Source organism: Pistacia vera, unplaced genomic scaffold, assembly GCF_008641045.1.
Source record: "Pistacia vera cultivar Batoury unplaced genomic scaffold, PisVer_v2 Contig1180, whole genome shotgun sequence".
In the NCBI taxonomy this organism is placed as follows: Eukaryota; Viridiplantae; Streptophyta; class Magnoliopsida; order Sapindales; family Anacardiaceae; genus Pistacia; species Pistacia vera.
Genome location: NW_022195227.1, coordinates 235,599 through 252,155, shown reverse-complemented (window position 1 = coordinate 252,155; position 16,557 = coordinate 235,599). Strand labels below are relative to the sequence as shown.

At 39.0% G+C, this 16,557-nt stretch overlaps 1 protein-coding gene across 1 annotated transcript; it reads right to left on the bottom strand.

The window, feature by feature from the left end:
• Positions 1–4,951: 4,951 nt before the first annotated feature.
• On the bottom strand, positions 4,952–6,496 carry LOC116110202 (pentatricopeptide repeat-containing protein At5g06540-like). The gene is made up of 2 exons (XM_031396425.1): positions 6,069–6,496; positions 4,952–6,030 (listed from the first exon to the last, which is right to left on the bottom strand). Exons 1-2 carry the CDS (start codon positions 6,494–6,496, stop codon positions 5,112–5,114), a joined length of 1,347 nt encoding a protein of 448 aa, XP_031252285.1. The 3' UTR covers positions 4,952–5,111.
• Positions 6,497–16,557: the final 10,061 nt, after the last annotated feature.

Sequence of the window (16,557 nt, the reverse complement as noted above, 5' to 3'; positions counted from 1 at the left end):
GACGACAAGATCTCTGGTGACGACGAGATCGATGACGATGAGATACTCCAGTGATGGCGAGATCCGTGATGGTAAGACAATCTAGAGATCAGGATTGGAGATGTAACGGTGGGAGAAATATTGGCATGGGTATGGGTGTGTAGTTTAGTTTAGGGAATGGGATGAGAATTGAGGTTAGGGTTTGGGAAAAATGTATATATATAAGGGTAAATTAGTAAAATTAATACTAAAATTTTCGGGCCAAGCCTGAAGATATACCCATACCCGGCCTGTACCCGAGGTCGGGCCTTAAAATCAAGCCCAAGCCCTCAAACCCTGAGTAAAGCCCGACCCTTTCGGGTCAGGCCGGGCCGGGTACTTGAAAATGTCGGGCCCATTGCCATCTTTAGCTCGCCACACAAGCCTAGAAAAGTAAAAGTGAAAACCAATGAGGAATAAGGGAAGCATGTACAAAAATATAAGGGGGCGAGCTGCTGGTACTTTTGTAGTATAGCTGCATACCCAAGCTAGCAACTGTGGTAGAGACGAATCCCTGATGCCCGTAAAAGTTCGCGGGGTGACGTCATCCCTAGCCGTCGTGGTCTCGATGCTGATATGATTAGGGAGTTGATCAATTAATTCGTTGATCGCAGCTCGAGCCGCGCCTTCCATCTTTTTGCCTCCCTGTTAAGGCGAGCTTGATTTACTCCCCACGATAGCAGCAGCTTCGCCTGTGGGAACATACTTCTTCTTGGCCAAGTCCTTGGTCGTTGACTTCTTCGAGCCGCCAGTCTGCCTTGCAATCTCCTTGCTCAAGCCACTCTGATGCTTGACAACCTGTTGCTTTCCTAAGCCCCCTAAGGCTCAATCGATTTTTTCTTGCTCGAGCCATCATGTTGCTCAGGCACGTTCTGTTTCCCTAAGCGTCCAGTCGGCTTAGATGCTTTCCTCACCAACCCTTTTTGGGGCTCAAGGGCACCTTTTTCTACCAACTGCCTTAGAGGCAATCGCGGGCTTTTTCGCACTTGGACTTTCCCAAGCTCGCCTCTACTTCACTTCGTGATAGCGACATCAGTGGGTTGCTTCTTTGCTGGAGCAACCAGTAGTTTCTTGGCAACCCCAAAAGTTGCCACCTTTTTCTTCAAACCCTTTAGTTTCTCGACCCACATTTCCACGAGAGGGGAAGCAACAATCAACGACCTACCTACAAAAAAAAAAAAAGGGCGCGAACAAGTGAACACTTTCACCTTTTTCGAGAATGGTAACAAAATTGGCATTATCCTCCCAAAAGTTGTATGCCCTCAAGCGAGGAAGCGAGATAATCTCATTGATGTTGCGCTCCTTGTTAGAAAGGTCGTTGAAGTGTTGAAGCCTCTGTAAGCTCGCAACGGGGAGAAAATTCTGCTTGACGTTAACTGCAAGGCAAAAAAGTTTGGTTAGTTTAACCATCGAGCTTGAAAACGCTCTTCACACACACTGGGGGTCGAAGTCTTACTAGTTTTTGAAGCAAAAATGTCAGTCTGCGTGACCTTATAAAAGAAAAACTAAAAGTCTCAATGCAGGACCTTCTTTGGAACGTCGACCAGACCGTTGAAACATACCTTCCTCACCTTAGAGAGGTAATATGTCTGGTCTTGACCTTTCTTTAATCTATACAAATGGATGAGCTTCTCAACAGATGGCTCACCCAACTCAGCTATTTGGTTGGCTATGTACAAACCTATGATTATGACATATAAGTTCGCGGACAATTGGAGAAGGATGATGTCGAACTGTCTTAAAACATTGTCGATGAAATGGTGAAGGGGAATTGACATCACACATCTCAGAAAGGTCTCAGAGATCGTCACCCAGCCTGTGGGAGGATTCTTCCGAGAGAAGTCTCTCGGAACTCTCAAGTTGAGTTAAGGCGCATAAGTCTTTTTTATGCGCGTAAGATCTTCAATATAAATCAAGGATTGCGATTCCTTCCGCGGCTTGTGAACTAGAGATCTCCTTGACTGAGAGACATCCACAGAAGCATGATCGGACGAGCCCGTCGCATCAGGGTTCGAGCTTTGTGCGACGATCTCCTCGAAAACCTTGGGGATTATACCCCCAAGGACCATCGAGCCTGTAGGGGAATCGAACATGTGATCAGTTGTGTGGCTGCTCGACGAAGACATGACTATAGCTCACCTCTAAGTACCTGAAACAGAAGCAAACATGTGTCAGAGCTCGAAAAACTCGGCAACCTATCCACACTTTCTTTCAATTCAGGCACTTGAGATAGCTCGCGTTGAACAACAAACACGCGACCTACCAGGGATTCCGACAACCGCCACGATAAACCCTCCTTAAACTTAAGACTGTTGGAGACACACGTAAAAACTCAAACAAAACTCTAAAAGACCTACCGTGGCCACCCATAACCGCGAAAATCAAGAAAGCAATTAAAGGAAGGGAAAAGAAACCTTATCGGAGCAAGAGAATAGGAAAAACTCGTTAGAAACGCACTGTGAAGATGAAAAAGGAGCGACAAATTAAGCAAGAACGTTTGAGAATTTTTGAAAGGTGTGTAAGCTTTCTAACGAGTTCGCTCGTTTTGTAGTGGTTTGCATGGGAGACGAAAGGGCGGGGTTCGATCATAGCCGTCGATCTATAGTAGATCTTGACACTCCATTTGTTGAGCAATCTTGGCCCTTGGACATGGCCATGTGTCAATCATCCACAAAGGGCGATCAACCGTCAGACTGCCATAATCATAACCGTCATTGCACGTCGCCTCAACTTCACGTGTGGATAGCTGTAGTCGCCCACGCCGATGAAAAGTAACTGCCAAAGGCTGCCGCATTTAATGCGACATGACCGCTTGGAATTTGCACAAGTACCCTTTCTTTTCAAATTCTGTGTTCGTCGAGGATGTCACAAAAGAGAAAAGGTCAAGTGTGGAGTATGTCGATTAGACATGAGTCCGACCCTAAAAGCTCGACTGAATTTGCATCCAATACCTCGTCGATGAATGCCAAGCTTGATATCAAATCGAGCAATAGTCTTCGAAGCTTAAAACGAGCATCGAACACTAGGGGGCAAATGTTGTGTGTGATTTTTCCATCAAGCTTAGAGGATTGCGAGGTTATAGCCCGATCCAGAAACAGCTCGACTCTTCCGATTGTCTGACCCAGCATAAGCTCGTCGAGTTGTAGCTCAACCTAGCACAAGCTAGTTGCAACCAATCTTTACAGTTGTTCAACCAATTCACAGATAACTTTAGATTCCAGATATCTCGGGAAGGATCAAATCGATGGTACTCTTTGCACAATCATAACGCCCAATCGTGAGAATATTGAAGTTGCATTTCAAACTTGATTGTAACCCCTTTATTTTCACTCTTTCCTTTGTACACAATTTTTATATAAACCCCCTCCAACGATGAGAAAGGGGTTAACAAATTATTCAAGGACTATCATTGCTCTCACAGCTAATATAAGAACAGTGGATGTAGGCTCAAGAGTTTATCTCGCCGAACAACTTTAAAAATCTCTTTGTTATTTTCCTTACTGCATTTCATTGTTTATTTATTGCTAGTTACCCATAATCATGCACACATCATTTCCGATCCCACCAAGGTCGATCGGATCACTTTGGTTGGTGTATTTTTGCATCAAAAATTATGTTTGCAAACCTCCCTTACTTCATTACAAATCGATTTGAGAATGCCATGTGAAATGAAACAGTATACTATTAAATACCACAAAGGGGGCGTTTGGTTGGGGGTAACGTGGGATTACTAGGGTTATGTCATCTTATATTACTTGATTACCATGTTTGGTTGTCAAGTAATATAAGATTCCGATAATCTTCAAATATCAATAGTAGTTACTGATGGTAATATTGGAGGTAATCTGATTACCTTCATATTTTTAGGTATTGTAAGATTACCAAGTTAATCTTTTTTCTTTTTTTTGGTTACAATTCTATCCCTTATTAATAAAATTTTAGGACAATAATGCCCTTATTTTTAAATTTATTTACATGAATGTTGCTTTTACTATTTCACCCCAATTAATTAATTTTTTGGACAAAATTACCCTTGAATTCAAAACAAATTGCAGCTCACCCAAGCCACTATCCCTACCCACCTACCGTCGGCAACCACCACTGCAGCCAACCGCCGCCGTAGCTAGAACGAAGCATGGAAGGCCGAAAATGGCCACAATGCGCCGATAGGGTCATTTCCAGCAAGATATTTGGCGAAAAATAGCCAAATCGTGCTAGATCTGGTCGTTGACGGCATATCTAATATGGCCATCAAAGGCCAGATCCGTCGATCTGGCCGTCGACGACCATATCTATCACGTCTGGCCATTTGTTGCCTTTTGTGCGTCGTTAGGTTGCCGACGGCCTGTGGTGGTTGCCGGTGGCCGGCAATGGTTGGGTTGGGGTGGGGGTGCTTTGTTGATTTTCCAAACTTTTATTATGGGGTTGTTTTTGCTAAGTTTTTAACTACAGTGAGGTTATAGTAATCCAAATAATAATCAATATTAAAAAATAATATAATAATAATATTTAATTAAAGAACAGTTCAGTAATTTAAATAACATACTCATTAATTTATTTCTCCCAACCAAACATATTAATATAACATATCCACCAATTAACCAAACACATTTTTCTAAAGATTCTCAGTAATCTTTAAGATAATCTAACTTTCCATTAATCCAACATTCCCAGTAATCTAACATTCCCTGAACCAAACGCCCCTAAAGTAGTTTGGCGGTTCTCTACAGATTATTGTGTGTATTACTCAAGAAGTTCTAAATTCGAATCCCCAAGACTACTAATAAGGGATAGTTTGAGACTTACTTAGCCGTTAACTTCAAGCCTCAAGAGAATAATCGAGGTACGCAAAAATTGGCTCGGAAAAAAAAAAAAAAAAAAAAAAAAAACAGTATACTATTATTTTAGGCATGTGAAGATGATGCACGTATCAAGCAAGTTTGTCAACTATTAGACGGACTTTGATTCAGAAATTGAGCTTGGAATGAACCATGATTCTTGAAAGACAGACTTAATTACATGAAAAGATCATTACTTTGACAGAAACAAATCAGGGAATTTTAATCTTTCATAAACAAAAATTTAGTTCTCAGTCATACAACATCATCTACAAGGCTCCACCCAGGTGTTTTCTTCAAATTCCCTTCTTTCATCACCTTCCTTAGCCTCGTAAAATCTTCCCACCTTCCAGCCTCAGCATACAAATTGGACAAAACAACATAAACCCCATGATTATTAGGCTCCAAATCGATCATCTGTTTCACCACTCTTTCAGCAACCTCAGTATTCCCATGACTTTTACAAGCTCCCAAAAGAGCTCCCAACATCACCTCATCAGGCTTCCACACCATTCCTTTCATCAACTCCTCGGCCTCTTTTACCTCCCCACTTCGACCAAGAAGATCAACCATACATCCATAATGCTCAATCTTGGGCTCAACGCCATACAATCTCTTCATGGAACCAAAAATTTCACGACCATCATCGGCCAAGCCGGCATGGCGACATGCAGATAAAACCCCAACAAAGGTTATATCGTTTGGCGCAATTTGCTCCTTCTCTAGCTTTCGAAAGAGATTGAATGCTTCCTCGGCATGTCCATAACTAGCCAACCCACAAATCATTGTATTCCAACTAGCAATATTTCTCTCAGGCATGGAATCAAACAATTCTTTAGCCCTTGAAATGGCTCCACTTTTTGCATACATATGCACCAACGCGGTGCCAAGAATGACTCCCATTTCGAGCCCTCTCGTTCTTATAAAAACATGAACCTTTTCTCCTAATTCTAAACAACCAGACTGTGCGCACGCAGATAAAACAGAAGCCAAAGTCACGCTATTGGGTTCAAATCCTTCTGAAATCATTTGATCAAACAGCAGCAACGCTTCATTAGCAAAAAAATTTTGCGCGTACCCACAGATCATCGTGGTCCATATGGTCAAATTCTTGTTAGTAAATCTGTCAAACAGTCGACGTGCATTATTTAAATCACTCGAAACAGAATAACTCGACGTGCATTATTTAAATCACTCGAAACAGAATAACTTCTGACTAAACCGTTAACAACATGCAAATCTAAATCCAACCCAGATTTTAAAACATGGGTATGAACCTGTTTACAACAATTTAAAGAACGAAGGCTAGCACAAGCCTTGAGAACAAAAGGAAAAGTATGCTCAGATGGTGCAAAACCAATTCTCCTCATATTTACATAAAGGGAAATTGCTTCATCTGGATTTTTATTACTAGCTTGAGCTCTAATGAGAGTGTTCCACATGAATTGATTCGGGTTTTCAATTTTGTTGAAAAGATTTATAGCGTAGGGAAGATAGCCGGATGAAGATAGAGCGCAAAAGGAAAGTAAACGACTGGCGGCAAAGTGGTCGTCAATGCGGGAAGAAACGATCATTTGAGCGTGGATTTGCTTTAGTTGGTGCATTGACTTACATTTGTCTGCTAGAAGAGAGAGAGTCATAATGGGACGGGGTTAACGTAACCACACATGACCAGTTATTTACATCAATATAATCATGGTAAATAATAATTATTTCCACATTAAAATTAACATTTAAAATTAACTTGAGTTTATAGATTTAGGAAGTAGTTTATTTTGTTCGGCCCATGAGTTTCTTAATAGCCGGGATGGCAAAATTCCTTGTGGGCTGTCCCTGCAAGCCTCTGCCCCATTCTTGTCGAGGATTAAGTGCAAAAGGACGGAGACGGGCCCATAATGGTAATGACTCATCATACCCACATTGATGTTGGGTCGGAGAGGGGATTGATTCTAATCCCAGCCCGACCCAAAATCCTCGAAAGATACAAAAATCAAATAAAAAAAATTGAAAAACCAAATAAATAATTTTCTCTTTCAAAATCATTTATGGAAAACGTATGTTATATAATCTTTCTATTATATTTGGGTACATAAATTTGTTAAATATAATAATTTAGATAGAGTTATATTCATTTTATCTAATGTATTTAGATATCAATATATCTAGATGAATTTAAATATTTATTTATCTTCCATTATTTATCTCTTAAATATTTATCTTATATAAATCGAAAGAAAATCCAGAAATCTTCTCTAATATTTTGTAAATTAGATAGTATTGCAGTTTTCTGAAAAGAAAACTCTTTGTTTTCCTTGCAATTACTGGTAACTGTATTTGAAGAAAACTACAACACTGTCTAATAGTATTTATCTTACATAAATATTTCCTTATTTATTTATTTTATCTTATGTATTTAGATATCTATTTATCTAGATGAATTTCAGCATTTATTTATCTTCCATTATTTATCACTTTAAGTATTTATTTTATATAAATTGCGACTACTGTAATTGCTTTGAAGAAAACTACAACAGTGTCTAATAGTATTTATCTTATATAAATATTCTTTATTTAATTTTTTTTTTTTTTTTTTTAAATGAACCTAGACTCTTTTAAGTTTCTATTATTTTCTTTTAATAATTTTCCAAGTGTTTTTTTTTTTTTTTTAAATTTCATATGAATCCTTCTTTTTTTATCTCTTATTTCTTAATTATCTTATTTTATTTATTTATTTAAAATCTTTATCTCCATCCTCGTTATAAAACTAAACTATAACTCATTTAGTTGACCATTAGTTTAAAATTCAATCCAAGATAGAAAAGGTGAACAAATAATCCCATATAATGGAACGTTAATACTCAATTAACTATCAACACAAGGAATTAATTTTATAAGTGATCAAATATATTATGGTCTCCGTGCCTGTTGAGCTTCTACATTCTACTTCTTTTGGTGGCACACCCCATCCAGTAATGGCGCCTCTAGCCGTGGTTCAATTTTGGCCAACGACGACACGCCTGCTCAAGTTGCACGTGCGCAACTACATTGGTTTAAACAAGGTTACCCGTGCCAGGAGTTTCTACGTAAGAGCTAATCTCATAGTTCGAATTTTTAAATACTAATTAAAATAGTATTAATTAGCAAAATAAGTTTATTTATACAACATTGGCATATTAAGTGGTTTCAGGTGACAACCAAAGATGATTATATTCTTAATATGCAAAGAATTCCTGAAGGGCGCGTTGCCAACGGTGAGAAAGCAGCCATTCTGTTCAACACGGGATCTTTGCGGTACGTTCGTAAATTACTTATAGACAATCAATATATACTACCATTAACTGTTGCATGCATTGTTTTATTATTTGATTAAGAAGAGTTTCGTTTTGTTGTATTAATGTGTGTGTTCAGGATGGAATGACATGGTTTACAAATCAACCCCACAAAATCTACCATGATTTTGGCTGATAAGGGGTTTGATGTTGGATTGCTAACACTAGAGGAACTAGATTTAGCCGACGCCACGCCTTCCTTGATCCCAACACTAAGGTTTTATTTCTCAACTCTTATTTTATTCTACTTTGAATGTAAATGTGTTCATCTTCTCTATATGAGTTTATATGACAGGAATACTGGGATTGGTCATGGGATGAACTGGCCAGCCAATGATCTACCAGTTTGTTGATTTCATATACAGTCAAACAGCCAAAAGTTCATTACGTGGGACATTCACTGGTAGGCACCATACAGACAAACATCATGTATTGAATTGACTATAATTTGACTGCTAAATAATGTGCACCGTGCTAATTTAACAGGGAACTCTACTGCTTTGGCATCTTTCTCTCAAGGGTTAGTGGTGGACAAGGTGAAATCAGCAGTCTTGTTAGCCCCATAGCTTACCTGAGCCGCGTCAGATCTATTCTTCTCAATGTTGCTGCTAACACTTTCTCGGAGAGGTCAGTGGAGTTATAAGAATTTCATTGTCAATGAGTATTTCAGACACAACACATGAATAAAATTGATGTTTCGTTCTCTTTTCTTAACAGGCTACTGGGTTGATTGGAATAGCAGAGTTCAAGCCAAAGGTAATAATCAGTTTTAGATATTTACAAACTTTGTTCCTAACTAAAATGCTCAAAATTTTAATGGTTTGGTTCTCTGATCATATCAGGATCCTGCTGTTATAGTTTTCTCAGGTCAATTTGCACTTCTACTGGGCTTAACTGCAATGATTTAATAACATCACTTAGCGTTAATTTTCTGAGCTCTAATTGTTTGTTCTTGGGCCAACGGTCTTTTTGTGAACTATTGTTTTAACCTAAAATTTTCCCAATTGCAGGATTTAATTGTTGTCTCATGCTTCAGCGATCATAACTACCCAAAAATGAGCCTCAATCAAATCAACAAAAAATCTGATACACCTCTCACAGAGTGAGTCTGTCATTCCTAACCTTAATATTGGCTAAAAATAAAGCTTGACCCATATGTAATGTGCGGCAAAATGAAATTGCAGTTTTCGAACAAAGGTGTCGCAAAGTTTGATGGGCTTCTGCTGTATAATCTGAGGCGTTACGGAGCATTCAGACCACCTGTTTATAATGTGGCCAACCTTCCAAGAGACTTCCTCTGTTTTTGGGCCATGGAGGCAATGATGCATTTCTGATGTTGAAGATGTTCAATATTTAATTAGTATTCTGAATATCATCTTGGAGATACACCTAAAATCTCAGTTTGTAAAAGATTACGGACCCTTTGATTTCATTAGGGCTGTAAATGCCAAGGATCTTGTTTATTGAAGTTGTAGACTTCTTTAAAAGTCAGAAGTAGTTGATCCCTGGAAGGTAGAGTTTTGTTTACATCCCACATGGATGCTTAGCATGTTTTCATTTCCTAGTCAGACTGTAAACTAACTTTGTTCTATGTGCCGGTGTTTTCTAATTAAATATATCATAGTAGGTATTTTGGTTTATTCTGATACTTGTCAAATCTTCTGTTTTTACATTTGTGCAAGTCAATATGTCTTGGAAATTAAATCAACATTCCTGAGCTTCACCAGGTAATGACTGAGGCTGCTGAAATATTGACACATTGAGGCTCCTGATCTGTATGTCCGACAGAGTCCAGTTCCAATGTTTTATACATTAGCTATAAGTGGTAAAAGCCATTTGTTGTTATACATACTGGCCTTGTGGAGCTTGTAACACACAAGGAGTTACAGGTCTTTCCTTGTCTCTTTGTAACAATCTTGCATAATAATTATTGAATTCTCTTGTTGTTAGTCTTTTCCTTGTAGCATCTTTGATGTTTGTTACTGTTTCTCAGACAAGGCTCACAGAAATGTATTGGGAATTTGAATTCTGACTATATCTGTTTTCTGTCATTTTTTCTGTTTGTCCTTGTCTTTTCAAATATACCCATATGTAATATATAGTCGAACAGACATATATTATTTCTTTATATATATTTTGGCTTTTAGATGAGGATTGCTACCGACTTTTTTTCCGTTTTGACTTAAAAAATAGGCTTGTGTTGGCACATGAGTCGGGTCATCTGAAATGCGACCATGGTGTTTTGGCTCCCTTTTTCCAATATTTCACCCTTGGAGAGATACTGTACCCGTTTGGTGTTTGTGCTCTTTTACTTTCTTTAGTTGAGGTTATTAAAATAATGTTGAGCATATTGGGAATACGTGAAGGGGTATGTGAACTCTGAATTCAAACAAGTTAACTGAGCTCCCAGACGATTGATTATAGAGTCTTTGTAATGGCTTCATTGGATCATTACATTGTACATACACATTACACACTATATCTTTTATCATGGGATTAATCCTATGGTAAGGTGTTTTTATACTGAAGACAAGAGAGCCATATGTATGTTTTATCCACCCATTTGTTTGCATCCACTTTTTTATACTGAAGGCATTACTTTTATGCTTGCAGGTTGCTGCAAATCTCGGTATGTCAGTTATAGGTCTTACTCTTATAGTACTTGAATTGTATGTTTACTCATTAACTTGCAGTGGATTGTATATTTACTCATTACCTTGCAGTCATTTACTGTCTGAATACAAGGCAACTCTCACATCCCCTGCCTGTTTTACGTGCCTGTGAAGTTGATGAATGTCAAGAAGTCCGATTACAGGACTTTCCTGAAACGTGCAGTACAGATGAATCCTGTACAAATGTTTAGTATGGTGCTGGGAGATGGTCAAATTTGAAACAATATGATACGTTTTTAGTTACATGGTTAGTTACGAATCAGATTTTCCCCGTATTCCTGCCCCTATATTCGATGCATGCAAACTATATATACTGCTTTCCTTTTGATTGAATTTTTTTGGGGTGCTTTATCGGTTTTCTCTTTGTCTTGCATATTTGATCTTTTCACTTTTCAAATTATCATCGAAAAGCAGAGAAGGGAGGATCAATTACACATACGTTCCAGTCTGGACCCTATATTTAGATAAACATGTGAATTTAATATCCCGAATGATTTTTGGTCAATCTTGTACAAGCATGAAAGATGTATAGTTATGAGAAGTTCCCATCATACTTATATTCTTAAAGAATCACACTCTTGTATAATTTATGTTCAATACTGTATACAATATATACTTGGAGTCCAATATTATTCTCGGTGGAATAAAAAATGTCACAGCTCCGGTTGCAGTATTAGTTTCAAGGTTTCTGTATTTTAGCATGGTGTTTCAAGCATCTAGCTCACCATTTGTGCGGTATTATACAACTTATTTACGAGTTACAAGAGCTACTACTTGGACTTACAAACGCTACTACCATCATTTCTTATTCACAGAACTGTTGGTTTAGAGATGTGAGCGTGGAGAGTTAAAATGAGAGTGTTTTTGCAATGGAAAGACGGTATGAACCTGAAAATTGTACTCATTTCATTCACTGAACATGAATAAATTCATACAAAACAGCCCACTGTTTTACCTAAAGCAAACTACTGCAGTGGATTATAATATTACATTTAAATTTGAATAAAAACATATACAAAACATTTCTTAGTCCCAACTAAACATGGCATACAAAAGCTTGCTGTGCCAAATATCTGCTGCATCAACATTGCAGCCTACCCAAAGAACAGTTGGCGCCAAAATGTTGTTTGAACCTTCCCCGAATTTTGTTCCATTTCCAGCAGGTTATCACCAACTTCATCACTCCTCCTTGATAATCTTGCTGGAAACACCAAGTCTAGTCTTAAATTCTCAAACTTGGTTTTAGGTAAAGCCTTGGTCATGACATCAGCTATTTGTTCTTCCACCTGCATTGGATTATTTCACTTCTCCATTACTCACTCCCTTTCTCACAGCATGGAATTTGATTTTGATATGCTTGGTTCTGCCGTGTAAGATGAGATCTTTGCCATTGCAACAGCCGACTGATTGTCACAGAATATTACAGTTGGTTCCTTCTGAGTTTGCCTCAAATCCTGCAGATTTTCCTAAGCATATGCCTGGTTTACAGCAGCAGCAACAGAAATGTATTCTGCTTCTGCTGTGGACTGAGCAATGGTGTCTTGCTTCTTGGAAGCCAACATATGGCTCCTGAGTTTAAGAAGAAAACATAACCTGATACTTCTCATCATCAATGCATCCAACCCAATCTGTCTAGTACCCAATAAGTTGCAGGTTTTCAATCTTCTTAAACCTACACCAAGTTCAGCACTTCCCTTGACATACCTCAGCACCCTCTTGGCTGCCTTGAGATGATTTCACTCGGGCTGGCCATGATCTGGAGAGAATACTTGTTGCAAACATTAAGTCTGGTCTGGTGGCAGTCAAATACAGTAGGCACCCATCAGACTTCTATACATTTTCTCATCAATTTTATAGCCCCATCATCTTTGCTCACTTCAAATTTGCAACCAGAGGAGTGTCCACTGGTTTGCACCTGTCCAATCAAACTTATGTAATTTCATTGGCAATTTCCTTTGGCTAACATATCCCATGCTGACTTGGTGGATCTCCATTCCAAGAAAATAGGACATTTCCCCAAGGTCAATCATTTCAAATTCATTGTGCATGGCCATCTTAAACTTCTCTAGCTGAATTGAGCTGCTTCCCATGATGAGTAAGTCATCAACATACAATGACACTATAGTGAATTCCCCTCCAACCTTCTCACATATAGTGTATGTTCATTTGGACTCCTTACATATCCCAGCTAACCAAATGATCATTGATCCTACTATACCAGGCTCTAGGAGCCTGTTTAGCCCATTATGCCTTCCTCAAAAATAGACTTTGTTCTCCTGCCCCTCACTTCATATCCCCCGATTGCTCCACATAAATTTCCTCATTGAGCCAACAATTTAGGAAAGCAGAATTGACATCAGTTGATAGATTCTCCACTCAAATTGGGCTGCCAAGGCAGGGAAAGCCTAATTGTGTCATTCTCTGGCCACGGGTGCAAATGTATCCGAGAAGTCTACTCCAAATTGTTGCAAACCCCTTGACAACCAACCTTGCTTTAGTTTATACACTGATCCATTAGGTTTCAGCTTCTTTTTGTAAATCCATTTGACTTGAATTACCCTTCTGGTTGCTGGTCTTCTACCAATTCCTAGGTGCCATTCTTTTCAATCATCTTATATCCTCTCCATTGCATTCCTCCATACCTCTGACTTGTAGCCTTCTTGTAGCTGTAGGTTCAAGTAAGGTGTGCATTACACCTCTCTAAACCTCTGCCAGGTCTTTGTACCCCGACCTAGAAAATCATCATCAAAATTTTCCCTTTTGGATCATTAGTCCTGCTTGTGCTGTATCTATCAACTGCCCTCTTGAGTCTTCTTCAACCTCATTTTTCTCCCAGTTCCATACCCACTTTCATCTACCTTCACATCTCTAGTGATGTGAATTTTCTTGGTTGTTGGAACTAGACTCTATAAGCTTTGGACTATTCACTATAGCCTATAAAGATCTTGTCATGGCTTTGCCATCTATTTGCTTCTTTTGACTACTGGAATGAGTGCATAGCATACACTCCCAAAATTTTCAGATTCCAACCAGGCTTCACTCTATACTAGCCTCATAGGTGTTTTGATTAGTTAAGGCCTTATTGGGGGTCTATTAAGCAATAGACCCCTGTGTTTGCTGCCTCGCCCAAAAAGACTTGGGCAGCTTCTTTTCAGCAACCATGCACCTGCCATCTCCATAACAATGTTATTCTTCCTCTCACTGACTCCATTCTGCTGTGGAGTAGTGACTACTGAACTGGTGCACAATTCGAGCTTGCTTGCGATTGTTCAAACTCAGTGGAGGTGTACTCACTCCCATTGTCACTTCTGACAGTTTTGATGCTAAGTCCGGTTTGGTTTTCAACTTGCAGCTTAAATTTTTCAAACGCAACTGCAACTGCAACTTCACTTTTGTGTTTCCAAAAGTAAACCCAGCACATCCAGGACTAGTCATCATTGAATAAAACAAAGTATTTGCTCCCATTTAGTGATGTGTCTGCATAGGTCCACACATATCTGTGTGGATAAGCTAGAGCTTCTTAGCAGCTTCCCCAGGCTTTGTTTGCAGGGAATGGTTGTCTATTCATTTTGCCAAGCTAACGGTAGCACATATCCTTGGTCTCTACAATTTCTGGCAGATTGCAGACCAATCTTTGGTCTAAATTTCCTAAGACCATGATAGTTGAAATGGCCTAATCTTTTGTGCCATAATCTGACTCATTCACACTACAGTATAAGCTTTAGGTTCTGATTTTTTAGCCTAATAGGGAAGCTTTTTCCCATCATTCAACCCTCATTAACTCACTCCTTCACTGTCCAGATTGTGCAAAACTGATCCTAGAAGTACAAGGCATACTTCCTTTCTAGCATTTGTCTTACACTAAGCAAATTATGGCTTATATCAGCACATAAAACGTTAGGGATTAGTTTAATACCTGAGCTTGTTTGCACAGCAATGTCTCCTCTTCCTTTGACAGCTACAAACTCCTCATTTCCAACTTTAATTTTGGAGTGGTATGACTTGTCCAAGTTGACAAAATCCCCCAGGTTTGCTGTCATATGATTATGTGCAGCCACTATCTATTAGTCATGCATCATTGTAAGCTTGAACTGCACAACATGAAGCCACAAACAATTGCTCAGAATCTGAATTTGGCTGCTGATCCTCAACAATTTGTGCTTGCTGTGTTGGTTGGTTTGGCTTTTTCTTGCACACTTTTTCAATATGGCCATATTGCTTGCATGCACTACATTGGATATTAGGTCTGAACCAGTACCTTTTTTCAGCGTGACCCTTCTTCTTGTAGTGAGAGCGCGGTGGAAACCTCATTCCACTTGGCTTGCTCCACATTTGGCTATTTTCTCTTTCCATTTCTTATCTCCAGGCCTTTTGCTTCCTCCTTGACCAGGTTTGCCTTTAGTCTGCCACCATTGCACCCTCACTTGAATCCTCTTGCCTCACAATCTCCTTTGCTCTTGAGCTTGCAAAGCATACACCATTTCGGTGAGAGTAATTTGTGACAAATCCTTAGAATCCTCAAGTGAAGAAATCTAAATTCAAACCTCTCGGGTAGACTAACTAGACTTTCTCACTACCTTTTATCTGTCATTTCCTCTCCCATCAACTTGATTTTATTCACCACATTCATCAACCATCTACATAATCCTTCACTGATTCTGACTCTTGCATCTTTAGCATTTCAAACTCCCTCCTTAAGTTCAATATATGCATTTTTTCTTATTGTATCACTGCCACCAAACTCCTCCTTGAGTTTATCCCATGCTTCCTTGGCTGTCTCAATGCCATGATTCTTGTAACACTTGTTCAGTCACTACTGCATGATATGTGACAAAGCTCTAGGAGCCTTGGTAGCTTCCTCATCATGCACCTGATCTGATTGGTTTGGCCCTAATGCTGGTGCTGTCTATCCTCTTCAACATACTGCCATAAACCTTGTCCCCTCAGAACGTTTTCATTTTGACAGCCCTATATGGTATTGATCACCGTTGAAGGTTGGAGGAGTAAGGGGGCTGTGTGCTATGCCTTTGAATCGGTTGTGTGAGTTTGACAGGTGTGACACACGTAATAGAGGCTGAGAAAATTGGTGAGAAGAGATGAGTTTATCAGCCTTAAGATCAGCTAAGCTCTGACCAATTGTTGGTTTAGAGAGTGTAAATGATAGTGTTTTGCAATGGAAAGAGACGTATGAACCTGAAAATTGTACTCTATTTCATTCACTGACCTGGAATAAATTTATACAAAACAGCCCACTGTTTTACCTAAAGCAAACTATTGCAGTGAATTATAATATTACATTTATTTGATAAAAACATATACCAAAACTTGTCTTAATCCCAACTAAACATGGCATAAAAAGTAATCTTGTCTGTGCCAAATATCTGCTGCATCAACTACTGCAACCTACCAAAACGAACAGTTGGTGCCAAAATGTTGTTTGAACCTTCAGCCGAATTTTGTTCCATTTCCAGCATGTTATCACCAACTTCATCAAAACTACGCCAGAACTAAAACATAAATTAAAATCTTCAACTTCAGTTGTAGTTTCGGCCCATGAGAGGCACACAAGACTACCTCATCAATTATAGGGCCACCAAACACACCATCTTTCGTCTGGTTTGTGCTTTTGCTGAGAAACTGATTGGATTTTGTTATGCTGAAAAATTAGGGCTAACGTAAGGTCTAGTAGCGTGCAGAAGT

Bases quoted from the DNA above. Each gene is read 5' to 3' on its own strand.
- LOC116110202 (XM_031396425.1), bottom strand. From the start codon at position 6,496: ATGACTCTCTCTCTTCTAGCAGACAAATGTAAGTCAATGCACCAACTA. The intron at 6,031-6,068 runs AAGTTATTCTGT...ATAATGCACGTC, and splicing joins GTTGTTAACGGTTTAGTCAG to GAGTTATTCTGTTTCGAGTG.